Source organism: Nerophis ophidion, linkage group LG05 (assembly GCF_033978795.1).
Source record: "Nerophis ophidion isolate RoL-2023_Sa linkage group LG05, RoL_Noph_v1.0, whole genome shotgun sequence".
In the NCBI taxonomy this organism is placed as follows: Eukaryota; Metazoa; Chordata; class Actinopteri; order Syngnathiformes; family Syngnathidae; genus Nerophis; species Nerophis ophidion.
In genome coordinates this window covers 71,231,752-71,247,172 of record NC_084615.1, presented here as the reverse complement: position 1 = coordinate 71,247,172, position 15,421 = coordinate 71,231,752, and the positions used below count along the sequence as shown (strand labels likewise).

At 41.6% G+C, this 15,421-nt stretch overlaps 1 protein-coding gene across 1 annotated transcript in view; it reads right to left on the bottom strand.

The window, feature by feature from the left end:
• Positions 1-10,953, bottom strand: part of mchr2b (melanin concentrating hormone receptor 2b) — a 52,485-nt gene extending 41,532 nt beyond the window's left edge. Inside the window, exon 1 of the mRNA XM_061901922.1 lies at positions 10,340-10,953. Coding sequence (XP_061757906.1) covers positions 10,340-10,731 — 392 coding nt within the window. The 5' untranslated portion in view covers positions 10,732-10,953. The remainder of the gene's footprint in view (positions 1-10,339) is intronic.
• Between the last annotated feature and the right edge of the window lie 4,468 nt (positions 10,954-15,421).

The window sequence follows — 15,421 nt, the reverse complement described above, 5'->3', positions numbered from 1 at the left end:
AAAGTTTATATTAGACGTATCGTCCATGCAGCAACATCCTTTTATAATTGTACAGCTGCACGCTAAGTGGGTTAAGGAGCTGATTAAAGCTAATTGAGATGATGTTTTTTGCCGTCTGTTGGCTGCTTCTTCTTTTTTTTTTTTTTGGGAGCACATAAAATGCAGCTTTTCTTCCATGACCTCATTTGAAGCACACAAAAAACCCAGCATGTGCAGTTTTAGTAGATCACACCCAACATACCCACTAACACTACATGCAATTTTATGGACACGGTTTAGTAAATGCTGTTGATTATTTATATATTACTTCATGGAACTACTGTAGTTGTTTGTAGTACATTATATTGTACTGTCTGTATACAATATTTGTTATCTAAAAGTGTTTTGGTTCTTTTAAAAGGCAAGCTACATGTTAAAATTGTACAGTTTTGTTTTCCATTTGAACTGATTTCAGTTCATTTCAATGGGAGATGTCGATTTGAGATTAAAGTGTTTTGAGTTTTGAGCACTGGCATAGAGCCAATTATGCACGTAAGTTGAGGTATATGAAGTTTATTTTCAACCATGTCTGAAAAACAAAACAAAAAAAACTCCGGCGATGCTCACCTTTATGATACATATTTCAACAATGTACGTTTTCAGAAGACACATTCTGATTCTTTTGGAGGGTGTGGGGAATTGAGGACTTCATTTGCATGCAAGGACTGTCGTCCCAAAAATAACAGTTTTCTGGACATGCGAGTGTTTCCTGAGGTAGTACTTGGTGAAAAAAAGTTGTAGAATCACTGATCTAGATCACAAAGAAGTGGTTTCAATGTAGATTAAAATCACCACATGGTCCCGATTAAGGAAAAGAGAAGGTTGTAAGAGTCAGGGTGGGGGACTGGGGGGAAACTATAACAAGATGCGGAAAAAAAAAACGTTTTTAATAAAAAAAATTGTCCGTAGCAACCAAAAAAAACTCTAATTGATAATATATATATATATATATATATATATGTATATATATATATACATATATATATATATATATATATATATATATATATATATATATATATATATATATACATATATATATATATATATATATATATATATGTATATATATATATACATATATATATCTATATATATATTATCAATTAGAGTTTTTTTTGGTTGCTACGGACAATTTTTTTTATATATATATATATATATAAAATATATATATATATATATATATATATATATATGTATGTATATGTATATATTTATATATGTATATATATATATATATATATATATATATATATATATATATATATATATAATATATATATATATAATATATCCATCCATCCATTTTCTACCGCTTATTCCCTTTTGGGGTCGCGGGGGGCGCTAGTGCCTATCTCGGCTACAATCGGGCGGAAGGCGGGGTACACACTGGACAAGTCGCCAACTCATCGCAGTATATATATATATATATATATATATATATGTGTGTGTGTGTGTGTATATATATACTATATATATATATATAGTATATATATACACACACACACACATATATATATATATATATATATATAAATATATACCCCAAAAGGGAATAAGCGGTAGAAAATGGAGGGATGGATTGATAAATAAATATATATATATATATATATATATATATATATATATATATTGCCCTGCGATGAGGTGGCGACTTGTCCAGGGTGTACCCCGCCTTCCGCCCGATTGTAGCTGAGATAGGCGCCAGCGCCCCCCGCGACCCCGAACGGGAATAAGCGGCAGAAAATGGATGGATGGATGGATATATATATATTGTCTATGCCATAGCTGGGCAAATATTTTGACTCAGGGGCCTCATTGAGTGAAAAAAATGCGTCTGGGGGGGCCAAGGTGTATGTGTGTATAAATTATCTATACACATTTAGCTGTAAAAATCTGCTGTACAGTATGTGTGTTGGGGTCCCTTTTTTTTCCAGGAACACTAATACCAAAAGTCACAATGTCCGATAGAGTTCTAAAAAAGTTACAACAGACCACCTAAGGATAAAACACTGAATATTAACAACATATGAACATCACTCCTCTTTTACTTATAAAACCAGCTCCTCGGTAGTTGTGTATCTTTGACAATCAAACAAAACACAAAAAAAATGTATAAAACACCAAAATATGAATGCAAAGTGTAATAAACACCTCCGATAACAGCATTTGACAGAGTACAAGAACAACTTTGATATCTTCAAGTGGTTTTAAATGCCAAGAAAACAAAGTGTATGTTCTTTACCACATCAAAAACAGTAAGATCAGCACTGTGGGAGAACATTTTAACCAGAAATGGGCAACAAATTATGTTAGTATCTGCTTTTCAATACTTAGAATTTTTAATTGATGACAACTTGAGTTTTAAGGAGCACATTCAGTATGTTTAAAAAAAATAAATGAAATGATAAATGGGTTGTACTTGTATAGCGCTTTTCTACCTTCAAGGTACTCAAAGTACTTTGACACTACTTCCATATTTACCCATTCACACACACATTCACACACTGATGGAGGGAGCTGCCATGCAAGGCGCCAACCAGCCCCCATCAGGAGCAAGGGTGAAGTGTCTTGCTCAGGACACAACGGACGTGACGAGGTTGGTACTAGGTGGGATTTGAACCAGGGACCCTCGGGTTGCGCACGGCCACTCTCCCACTGCCCCACACCGTCCCTGAAACTTTTACTAGGATTTTATTATAGAAACAATGCTTGCTTTTCTTTGACTGTGAAATAGAAATTGGTAGAAACAACCTTTTTACATGTAACTGACTGTGGAGATGTGTTGTACATGAATGCTACTGATGGTTGTCTCCACAAGCTGGATAGTGTGTACCACGGAGCACTGAGATTCATCACCAACTGCGCTCCCCTTACTTATTGTGTCTTCTACTCAATGGTTAACTGGACGTCTGTATGTGTTCCACGCCTCAATCATTGGTATGTGTTCATCTACAAAACTATTCTGGGTATCACTCCATCTTATCTGTCTTGTCTTTTAACAAACAAACAAGGAAGTCACAATCTGCGTTCCAATGCATGTTCTGCAATTTGCTGTCCCCAAGAAAGCATTTGGGTTTTCAGCACTGACGGCTTGGAATAACCTTCAATCGAATCTTGGCTTCCTGTACACTTAAGAGGTGACTTTAAGGTTTTTACTACTTACGTATAAAATACTACACGGTCTAGTTCCATTTTATCTTGCTGATTGTATCGTACCATATGCCCCAGCAACAAAATCTGTGTTCAAAGAACTACGGCTTATTAGTGATTCTCAGAGCCCAAAAAAACCTTGCAGGCTATGGAGCGTTTTCTATTCGGGCTCCAAAGTAAGAACTGAACTGGACAAGAAAGCATTTAGGTTTTCAGCACCGAAGGCTTGGAAAAACCTACGATCGAATCTTGGCTTCCTGCGCCCTTAAGATGTAACTTTAAGGTTTTACTACTTACGTATAAAATCCTACACGGTCTAGCTCCATCCTATCTTGCTGATTGTATTGTACCATATGTCCCGGCAAGAAATCTGCATTCAAAGAACTCCGACTTATTAGTGATTCCCCTTCGGGCTATAGAGCGTTTTCTATTCGGGCTCCAGTACTCTGGGATGCCCTCCCGGTAACAGATGCTAACTCAGTAGAAGCATTTAAGTCCCATTTTAAAACTCATTTGTATACTCTAGCCTTTAAATCAGTGGTTCTCAACCAGGGTTCGATCGAACCCTAAGGATTCGGTGAGTCGGCCTCAGGGGTTCGGTGGAGCCTCCACTCAAGCCACACCCGACTCATCGTGTACATAAAACCTTCTCACTATCGGCATATTAGGGATACGGCAACAGCCGAACCCCAACTAATTTGCAGGTGTGTAATTTGTTACGAGTTCATACACTGTGTTGGTTTTGTTCTTTGAACAAGGTGATGTTCATGCATGGTCGTGCACCAGGAAAAGATCATATAACTTTGTCTTGAATTTGAAAAACATTTTATTTTTCACTAAAGGAGGGTTCGGTGGATGTGCATACGAAACTGGTGGGGTTCAGTACCTCCAACAAGGTTAAGAACCACTGCTTTAAATAGACCCCCCTTTCAGATCAGTTGATCTGCTGTTTCTTTTCTGCTCTGCCCCCCTCTTCTTCGTGGACGGGGGGTCAGGGGGAACATAATTGGTGACCAGAGATGAAACGCTAGCTGTCCAAAGTCGGGACCCACAGTGGACCACTCATCTGTGCATCGGTTGGGGACATCTCTGCGCTGCTGACTTGTCTCCGTTCAAGATGATCTCCTGCTGGCCCCACTATGGACTGGACTCTCACTGTTATGTTAGATCCACTATGGACTGGACTCTCACTCTTATGGTAGATCCATTATGGACTGGACTCTCACTATTATGTTAGATCCACTATTATGTTAGATCAGGGGTAGGGAACCTATGGCTCTAGAGCCAGATGTGACTCTTTTGATGACTGCATCTGACTCTCAGATAAATCTTAAATGGCATTGCTTAACACGATAAGTAATTAATAATTCCGCTGGTAATCACGATGTTAAAAATAACGTTCAAAATATAAAACATTCTCATGCATTTTAATCCATCCATTCGTTTTCTACCGCACCTGTTCTTGTCACGTGTTCGGCGCACTTGTTGCGCGGAGTTGCCACTTCGTGGATGCACAACGACCAGTCAGCAGGAGTGCAGGTAAGAAACTGATTTTAATGTAATCAAACAAAAGAACACTGACACAAAAGTGGAAAAATAAAGCGCGTGCCGACGCACGGAAGCTAACACTAAACTTAGCAGGATACAAAAAGGGTTCCAAAACGGTGAGGTGCCGAACGCACGCGAAGCTAAGATGGAACTTAGCACAACTAAAGCAGAGATAAGCAGAGGATACATACGTGATTGTTGCCGTTAGCAAATAATGAGCCGAGGACGAACTGAGGAATCAGGTGGGCTTAAATACACAAATAACAATCAAAAACAGGTGTGTGACAGGAGCCCGTGAGGAGCACACTACGTTGCCATGGTGACTAAACGGGGAAGTGCTCAAACACAACGAATCGGCAGAGTCCAGAACTAAACATGAACAAACACATATAAACGGCAAAACAGTAAACGATCCGCTCAGCGGATCGTGACAGTTCTGTTGCGATCCGTTACTCGGATCTTCACATATAGTTTATTGTTCCATTGTCTCATTCTCCGTCTGACCAGCTTACTTCCTGTTGAGTCAGTCACCTTGGTTACACATTGATTTAACCTGCTCCTCATTTTCTACACACACCTGGTTCTCCTTGATTACTCCCTATATAAGCCTTCCTCTTTTTTTTGTTCAGTCTTGGTTCATAATTTGCCTTTGAGCAACACTATCGACTGACTTCACGTATGTTTATTCTCGCTAGCTTTTCACACTAAGCCTTTGTTTTATTCCAGCTCTGACGCTGATGAATTGTTTTTCCTTTTATGTGTGCCTTCGAGCCAATCTTAGTTTTTCTGTTTTCTATTCCTAGCTTTTATGCTAGCGCCCTTGGTTTATTTTGTCTGTAAGCTCCAGTATTTTTGTTCGTAGCCTGCTTTTGTTAAGTTTAATAAATCATTTTATTAATCAGTTTAGATCCATGAAGGAAAGAAGGAAGTGAATCGTATTACCGTTGCGATGCCTGGGTTCATTTATTTTTTTGTGTAAGACCACAGCTACCAATTATAGTCTGGAGCGTCACGCACAGAGGGTCCGGTGGGGTATTCATATGGATATTAAAGTCCTCCATTATAATTATATTGTCGGCGTGCGTCACTAGATCAGCAACAAACTCTGAGAACTCACTGATAGTCTGAATAGGGTACTGTGGGGGCGGTAGATAACAGCCAGGTAGAGAGGCAGCGGTGCAACAGACCTCATAGTAATCACCTCAAATGATTTATATTTATTACATAGGTTGGGGGTAAGGTTTTCATTGAATATTAGTGCGACCCCTCCACCACTCACCCTCACCTCTTTTCAGGGGACGGGCAATATGTGCATTCGTGTAGTTAGGAGGAGATGCCTCATTCGGTGCAAAAAAAATGTCTGGTTTGAGCCAGGTTTCGTTAAGATTGTTGTCTCTAATGACCTCACTAACTAATAACGTTTTGGGAGACAATGATCTTATGTTTAAAAAGCCCACATTAGTATATGACGTTGTGGCTTGTGCAGCCCTTGGAGACACTTGTGATTTAGGGCTATATAAGTAAACATTGATTGATTGATTGATTGATTTAAACTTACCATTGCTCTGTTCTTGTCGACGCATTACTATAACAATCAGTTATTACATATTCAAGAAATAACAATGTTATTAAAAATAATTAGACTTATTATACTCTAAAAATGTTGGTTCTACTTAAAAAGTGCACGCATTTACTTGTATTCAGTGTTAAAAAATATGATATGGCTCTCACGGAAATACATTTTAAAATATTTGGCTTTCATGGCTCTCTCAGCAAAAAGGTTTCCGAACCCCTGGTCTTTATTGTCATTGCACAAGTACAACAAAACTTTGTTTTCAGCACAAACCTTTTCAATAAGTTGTTCAGTTTGTTTAAGTCGGGGTCCACGTGAATCAATTCATGGTTTAGGCCAGTGTTTCTCAAATGGGGGTACGCGTACTCCTGGGGGTACTTGAAGACATGCCAAGGGGTATGTGAGATTTTTTTTAAATATTCTAAAAATAGCAACAATTCCAAAATCCTTTATACATATATTAATTGAATGGTATACTTCAACAAAATATGAATGTAAGGTCATAAACTGTGAAAAGAAATGCAACAATGCAATATTCATTTTCGTGGACATGTTCCATAAATATTGATGTTAAAGATTTCTGTTTTTGTGAAGAAATGTTTAGAATTAAGTTGATGAATCCAGATGGATCTCTATTACAATCCCCAAAGAGGGCACTTTAAATTGATGAGGGAATAAGCGGTAGAAAATGGATGGATGGATGGATTACTTCTATGTGTAGAAATCTTATTTTTTTATAATTGAATCCCTTGTTTATTTTTCAACAAGTTTTTAGTTATTTTTATATCTTTTTTTTTCCAAATTGTTCAACAAAGACCACTACAAATGAGCAATATTTTGCACTGTTATACAATTTAATAAATCAGAAACTGACGACACAGTGCGGTATTTTACTTCTTTATCTCTCTTTTTTCAACCAAAAATGATTTGCTCTGATTAGGGGGTACATCACTGAAAAAAGGTTGAGAACCACTTGTTAAGACAATATAAGCATTAGTGGTATGTCTATCAATTGGCCAATAAATGTGTAAACAAATTAGAGCAGGGATCGGGAACCTTTTTGACTGAAAGAGCCAAAAAGCCAAATATTTTAGAATGTATTTACTTAAGAGCCATTTAATATTTTTTTGACACTGAACACAACTAAATGCGTGCATTTTTAAGTAAGACCAACATTTCTAGAGTATAATAGGTCTCTTATTCTTTGTAATAACATTGTTATTCTGAAGCTAAATGTGGAGGGGGGCGTGGCCTGCGGGCCTGCAGCGAAGTGGGGTGTTGCCAGAATCGGCCTTGAAATCAGCGACAGGTGTGTAGAAGGCCCACCTGGGCCTTGTTATCTAATCATCTGTCACTCTGTTATAAGCAGCAGCCAGGAGGAGAGACGGGGTTGGGGCTGGGGCTGGAGCTAGAGCGCGAGCGAGAACGAAAGAGAAAAAGACAATTGCTGGAAAGCAACTGAGAGACTAATATAAAAATAAAACAATATTGTAACCCTGAAACAGGCTCTCATGTCGGTGCTTGGTGGTCTGAAGAACCCCCAGGAGGGCAAGCCCCACACTAACCAATAATAAATAAATACCTTCTTACCTTTAACGCAACTTCTTGAACAAGTGCGGTAGAAAAACGGATGGATGGATTAAAAATGCATGAGAATGTTTTATATTTTGAACGTTATTTTTAACACTGTGATTACAAGTGGAATTATTCATTACTTATCGTGTTGAGCAGGGGTGTCGAACTCAAATACAGAGTGGGACAAAATTTTAAACGGAACAAAGCCGCGGGGCCAAGGTTGAACAAATGAACCTTTTAATAGGGACCCAAACAAGTTTTGTATTAAATATTGAACAAGCAAGGCTTATATAACTTTAATGACATGCAAAATCCAGTTTCAAATAATAATAATAATAATTATAAAAATATCAATGGCATATCAAATCAAATTTAAATAAAAATGTAATGCCTTTTTTTCTATTTGCAATCTTCTGAGGTAAATATTACATTTTTTCCACAGGCTAATAATACATTTGAAAATAAAATAACAATAATGAATGAACCAATTATTCAAGCCTTGAAGTAGCAAGAGAAAATGCATGAATAAAACGTTAATTATTGGTCAGTTTGCTGGAAGTTTCCCGGAAGGGTTAGTGCTGCAAGGGCTTCTGGGTATTTGTTCTGTTGTGTTACGGTGCGGATGTTCACCCGAGATGTGTTTGTCATTCTTGTTTGGTGTGGGTTCACAGTGTGGCGCATTTTTGTAACAGTGCTAAAGTTGTTTATACGGCCACCCTCAGTGTGACCTGTATGGCTGTTGACCAAGTATGCCTTGCATTCACTTGTGTGTGTGTGTGTGTGTGTGTGTTTGTGTGTGTGTGTGTAAAAGCCACAAATATTATGTGACGACAGGTTGTAGAGAACACTAAAGGCAGCGCCTTAAATGCACGCCACCAATATAGTTGTCCAGGTAGAAATCGGTAGAAATTCGGGAGAATGGTTGCCCCGTGAGATTTTCGGGAGGGGCACTGAACTTCGGGAGTCTACCGGGAAAATTAGGAGGGTTGGCAAGTGTGAGTATTAGCGGTGAATGCGGTGTTACAGCGGCACCGACGCTGGATAACACCGGCGGGCCAGCTCTAATGCTATATTGATTTTACATCAAGGGCCAGATTAAATTACACGGCGGTTAGTGCGTCTGCCTCACAATACGAAGGTCCTGCAGTCCTGGGTTCAAATCCAGGCTCGGGATCTTTTTGTGTGGAGTTTGCATGTTCTCCCCGTGAAGGCGTGGGTTCCCTCCAGGTACTCCGGCTTCCTCCCACTTCCAAAGACATGCACCTGGGGATAGGTTGATTGGCAACACTAAAATTGGCCCTAGTGTGTGAATGTGAGTGTGAATGTTGTCTGTCTATCTGTGTTGGCCCTGCGATGAGATGGCGACTTGTCCAGGGTGTACCCCGCCTTCCGCCCGATTGTAGCTGAGATAGGCGCCAGCGCCCAGCCGCGACCCCAAAAGGGAATAAGCGGTAGAACATGGATGGATGGATGGAATGAACCAAACATTCAAGCAAGAGAAAATGCATGAATAAAACGTTAATTTTTGGTCAGTTTGCTGGAAGTTTCCCGGAAGGGTTAGTGCTGCAAGGGATTCTGGGTATTTGTTCTGTTGTGTGACGGTGCGGATGTTCACCCGAAATGTGAAGTGAAGTGAATTATATTTATATAGCGCTTTTCTCTAGTGACTCAAAGCGCTTTACATAGTGAAACCCAATATCTAAGATACATTTAAACCAGTGTGGGTGGCACTGGGAGCAGGTGGGTAAAGTGCCTTGCCCAAGGACACAACGGCAGTGACTAGGATGGTGGAAGCGGGAATCGAACCTGCAACTCTCAAGTTGCTGGCACGGCCACTCTACCAACCGAACGCTGGCGTTCCCACATGACCCTTCGGTTAAATGTGTTTGTCATTCTTGTTTGGTGTGGGTTCACAGTGTGGCGCATTTTGGAACAGTGCTAAAGTTGTTTATACGGCCACCCTCAGTGTGACCTGTATGGCTGTTGACCAAGTATGCATTGCATTCACTTGTGTGTGTGTGTGTGTTTGTGTGTGTAAAAGCCACAAATATTATGTGACACGCTGTTAGTATGGAGGAAAAGCGGACGTGACGACAGGTTGTAGAGAACACTAAAGGCAGCGCCTTAAATGCACGCCCCCAATATAGTTGAGTGTGAATGTTGTCCGTCTATCTGTGTTGGCCCTGCGATTAGGTGGCGACTTGTCCAGGGTGTACCCCGCCTTCCGCCCGATTGTAGCTGAGATAGGCGCCAGCGCCCCCCGTGACCCCAAAAGGGAATAAGCGGTAGAAAACCCTGAATTAGAGGAACATCAACATCCTAATTACACAATACAATATTTGTATAATTGCATTATTCTTTGAAGGACAAGAAAATGGAAACTAGTTACATTATTGGAATTAGCAATGAACTCGATGATTTATTTATTTATTTCTGTTGAAGTGGACTTACCGGTCAATGCACAGCACCGTGACAATCCCCACGGTGGTGAACTGGTTGCTGACGTCCACCACCACCACCGCCTTGCACATAAAGTTCCCGAAGACCCACTGCCTGTCTCTGACCAACTGGTGGATGTTGAAGGGCATCACCAGCAGGAAGAGCATGTCCGCGATGGCCAAGTTCAACACGTAGATGTCCGACACCATCTTCTTCTTGCAGGCGACCACCGCGTAAATGACCAGTCCGTTGGCCAGGACTCCCACCGAGCACAGGATGCCGTAAATAGACGGGAAGATGTGCATAAAAGTGGTGATGTCGATGTAGCTGTACGGCGGGACGCTGGCGTTCCCACATGACGCCTCGGTTAAGTTGTTTGGGCAGAGAATGTCCGTGGCGTTCATCTTTTTTCTCCCCTTTTTTTTGCGCTCTGATTCGGGTCCTCCCGCGCGTCTCTGTGCGCACGGCGCGTGCAGCTGCAACTCTCTACTGGTCCTTCTCTCGTCCCCTTTTTTTGCGATGATTAAACTGCAATTGATAATAAAAAAAAAAAACAGGCGCGATTTAATCGAATCCAACTGTGCTGGTCTCTAGAGCATGTTTTATCTCCGTGGGGGCCAACAGTGGAGTGACCGACAAAAGCAAGAGGCGCGCTGGTTGGATTGTCCAGACGCGCCTTCCCAAAAAAAAAAAAAAATAAGTTCCCTCCCTTCCAAACATCATCAAGGCTCTTGGACAAATCATGCAAATGAACCAAGAAGTATTCCAAGAGTTTTTTTTTAACCATTCATTCCATCCATTTCCTACCGCTTATTCTCTATCTCAGCTACAATCGGGCGGAAGGCGGGGTACACCCTGGACAAGTCGCCACCTCATCGCAGGGCCAACACAGATAGACAGACAACATTCACACTCCCATTCACACACTAGGGCAGTGGTTCTTAACCTGGGTTCGATCGAACCCTAGGGGTTCGGGTCATCCATACTCAGAAATAGGGAGATGGGGTGAGTGGGGGTTGAGGTGGAGGTGGGGTTTGGTGGGAGCGGGGGTGTATATTGTAGATTCCAGAAGAGTTAGTGCTGCAAGGGGGTTCTGGGTATTTGTTACGTTATGTTACGGTGCGGATGTTCTCCTCAAATGTGATTGTCATTCTTGTTTGGTGTGGGTATTTGTAACAGTGTTAAAGTTGTTTATATGGCCACCCTCAGTGTGACCTGTATGGCTGTTGACCAAGTATGCCTTGCATTCACTTATGTGTGTGTAAATGATGTGAATGCGCCAACACGCCATTTTTGTATGGAGGAAAATCGGACGTGACGACAGGCTGTAGAGGACGCTAAAGGAGAATGGTTGCCCCGGGAGATTTTCGGGAGGGGCACTGGAATTCGGTATTCTCCTGGAAAAATTGGGAGGGTCGTGTAAATAAAAACTTCTCCATATCGGCGTATCATGGATACGGCAACAGCAGAAGTTACACTGATTTGCAGGTGTGTAATTTGTTGTGAGCTCATGCACGCTTCGATCGAACCCTAGGGGTTTAGTGAGTCGACCTCAGGGGTTTGGCGGACCCAGTCAAGACACACCCGACTCATCCATACTTGCCAACCTTGAGACCTCAGAATTCGGGAGATGGGGGGAGTGGGGTTTGGTGGTAGCGGGGGTGTATGTTGTAGATTCCAGAAGAGCTAGTGCTGCAAGGGTTTCTGGGTATTTGTTACGTTATGTTCCGGTGCGGATGTTCTCCCCAAATGTGTTTGTCATTCTTGTTTGGTGTGGGTTCACAGTGTTGTGCGTATTTGTAACAGTGTTAAAGTTGTTTATACGGCCACCCTCAGTGTGACCTGTATGGCTGTTGACCAAGTATGCCTGGCATTCACTTATGTGTGTGTAAATGATGTGAATGCGCCAACACGCCATTTTTGTATGGAGGAAAATCGGACGTGACGACAGCCTGTAGAGGACGCTAAAGGAGAATGGTTGCCCCGGGAGATTTTCGGTTAGGGGCACTGGAATTCGGTATTCTCCCGGAAAAATCGGGAGGGTCGCGTAAATAAAAACTTCTCCATATCGGCGTATCATGGATACGGCAACAGCAGAAGTTACACTGATTTGCAGGTGTGTAATTTGTTGTGAGCTCATGCACGCTTCGATCGAACCCTAGGGGTTCAGTGAGTCGACCTCAGGGGTTTGGCGGACCCAGTCAAGACACACCCGACTCATCCATACTTGCCAACCTTGAGACCTCAGAATTCGGGAGATGGGGGGAGTGGGGTTTGGTGGTAGCGGGGGTGTATATTGTAGATTCCAGAAGAGTTAGTGCTGCAAGGGTTTCTGGGTATTTGTTACGTTATGTTACGGTGCAGATGTTCTCCCCAAATGTGTTTGTCATTCTTGTTTGGTGTGGGTTCACAGTGTGGTGCGTGTTTGTAACAGTGTTAAAGTTGTGTATATGGCCACCCTCAATGTGACCTGTATGGCTGTTGACCAAGTATGCAATGCATTCACTTATGTGTGTGTAAATTATGTGAATGCGCCGAGACGCCATTTGTAGGAGGAAAATCGGACGTGACGACAGGCTGTAGAGGACGCTAAAGAAGAATGGTTGCCCCGGGAGATTTCCGGGAGGGGCACTGGAATTCGGTATTCTCCCGGAAAAATCGGGAGGGTCGTGTAAATAAAAACTTCTCCATATCGGCGTATCATGGATACGGCAACAGCAGAAGTTGCACTGATTTGCAGGTGTGTAATTTGTTGTGAGCTCATGCACGCTTCGATCGAACCCTAGGGGTTCAGTGAGTCGGCCTCAGGGGTTTGGCGGACCCAGTCAAGACACAACCGACTCATCCATACTTGCCAACCTTGAGACCTCAGAATTCGGGAGATGGGGGGTGTGGGGTTTGGTGGTAGCGGGGTGTATATTGTAGATTCCAGAAGAGTTAGTGCTGCAAGGGTTTCTGGGTATTTGTTACCTTATGTTACGGTGCGGATGTTCTCCCCGAATGTGTTTGTCGTTCTTGTTTGGTGTGGGTTCACAGTGTGGTGCGTGTTTGTAACAGTGTTAAAGTTGTCTGTATGGCCACCCTCAGTGTGACCTGAATGGCTGTTGACCAAGTATGCATTGCATTCACTTATGTGTGTGTGTAAATGATGTGAATGCGCCGACACGCCATTTGTATGGAGGAAAATCGGACGTGACGACAGGCTGTAGAGGACGCTAAAGGAGAATGGTTGCCCCGGGAGATTTTCAGGAGGGGCACTGGAATTCGGTATTCTCCCGGAAAAATCGGGAGGGTCGTGTAAATAAAAACTTCTCCGTATCGGCGTATCATGGATACGGCAACAGCGGAAGTCACACTGATTTGCAGGTGTGTAATTTGTTGTGAGTTCATGCACGCTTCGATCGAACCCTAGGGGTTCAGTGAGTCGGCCTCAGGGGTTTGGCGGACCCAGTCAAGACACACCCGACTCATCCATACTTGCCAACCTTGAGACCTTGAGATGAGGGGAGTGGGGGTTGAGGTGGAGGTGGGGTTTGGTGGGAGCGGGGGTGTATATTGTAGATTCCAGAAGAGTTAGTGCTGCAAGGGTTTCTGGGTATTTGTTACGTTATGTTACGGTGCGGATGTTCTCCCCGAATGTGTTTGTCATTCTTGTTTAGTGTGGGTTCACAGTGTGGTGCGTATTTGTAACACTGTTAAAGTTGTTTATATGGCCACCCTCAGTGTGACCTGTATGGCTGTTGACAAAGTATGCCTTGCATTCACTTATGTGTGTGTAAATGATGTGAATGTGCCGACACGCCATTTATATGGAGGAAAATCGGACGTGACGACAGGCTTTAGAGGACGCTAAAGGAGAATGGTTGCCCCGGGAGATTTTCGGGAGGGGCACTGGAATTCGGTATTCTCCCGGAAAAATCGGGAGGGTCTTGTAAATAAAAACTTCTCCATATCAGCGTATCATGGATACGGCAACAGCGGAAGTCGCACTGATTTGCAGGTGTGTAATTTGTTGTGGGTTCATGCACGCTTCATTTTGTACACCAGGAAAAAAACACATATAACTTTGTCTTGAATTTGAAAAAAAAAAAAAAACATTTCACAAAAGAAGGGTTCGGTGAATGTGTGTATGAAACTGGTGGGGTTCGGAACCTCCAACAAGGTTTAAGAAGCACTGCACTAGGGCCAATTTAGTGTTGCCAAGCCACCTATCCCCAGGTACATGTTTTTGGAAGTGGGAAGAAGCCGGAGTACCCGGAGACAGGGGCGTCACTACACCTAATACTGTACTGGGGCACAAATAATTCATGTGAGCGTGCAAAGCGCGCAATCAAAAACATTTTTAGCACTTATTTATCATAAAAAATACAGAAATAGTGCTTTAAACTATGAAATCATATCAGATTATGTTGTATGGATCTTTGATTAACCACCTGAAATGAACTAATGCATTTGGCCTACTTGTGCACTTTTTTACTCCAGACTTCTAAACTGCTACTGGTAAAAGCAAAATGGAAGAAAAATAAATCTTTTTGAAATATATATTGCAGTAATCATCTGCAAATTTAACATCTGCAACAATAAAACAAAAAATGAAGCACCCCTACATCTCTGGGTTATTTTATATTATTTGATTTCCATTTATGGCAATGTGGCGAATCCTATTTCAGATACACAAAACTATGAATTATACACAAAACAATAAAGCCACAGTAATAGAATAAATGAACAACTGTTGTGTGTCTGTTCAGGGAATCACTTTCTGAGAAGTAAACTGTAACGTCTTGTTTTCATTTTTGCAAAGTGGTCAATCACTCTGGACCGGAGGTGGGTAGAGTAGCCAGAAATTGTACTCAAGTAAGAGTACTGTTACTTTAGAGATTTATTACTCAAGTAAAAGTAAGGAGTAGTCACCCAAATATTTACTTGAGTAAAAGTAAAAAGTATGTTGTGAAAAAACTACTCAAGTACTGAGTAACTGATGAGTAACCTGATTACGGCAGCAAATGCTCAAAAACATAAAAATAGCAATGAGCAAATTCAGAGCCAGGAATATCTCTTAAGCAACTAAAACAATAATATATATTAAATAAT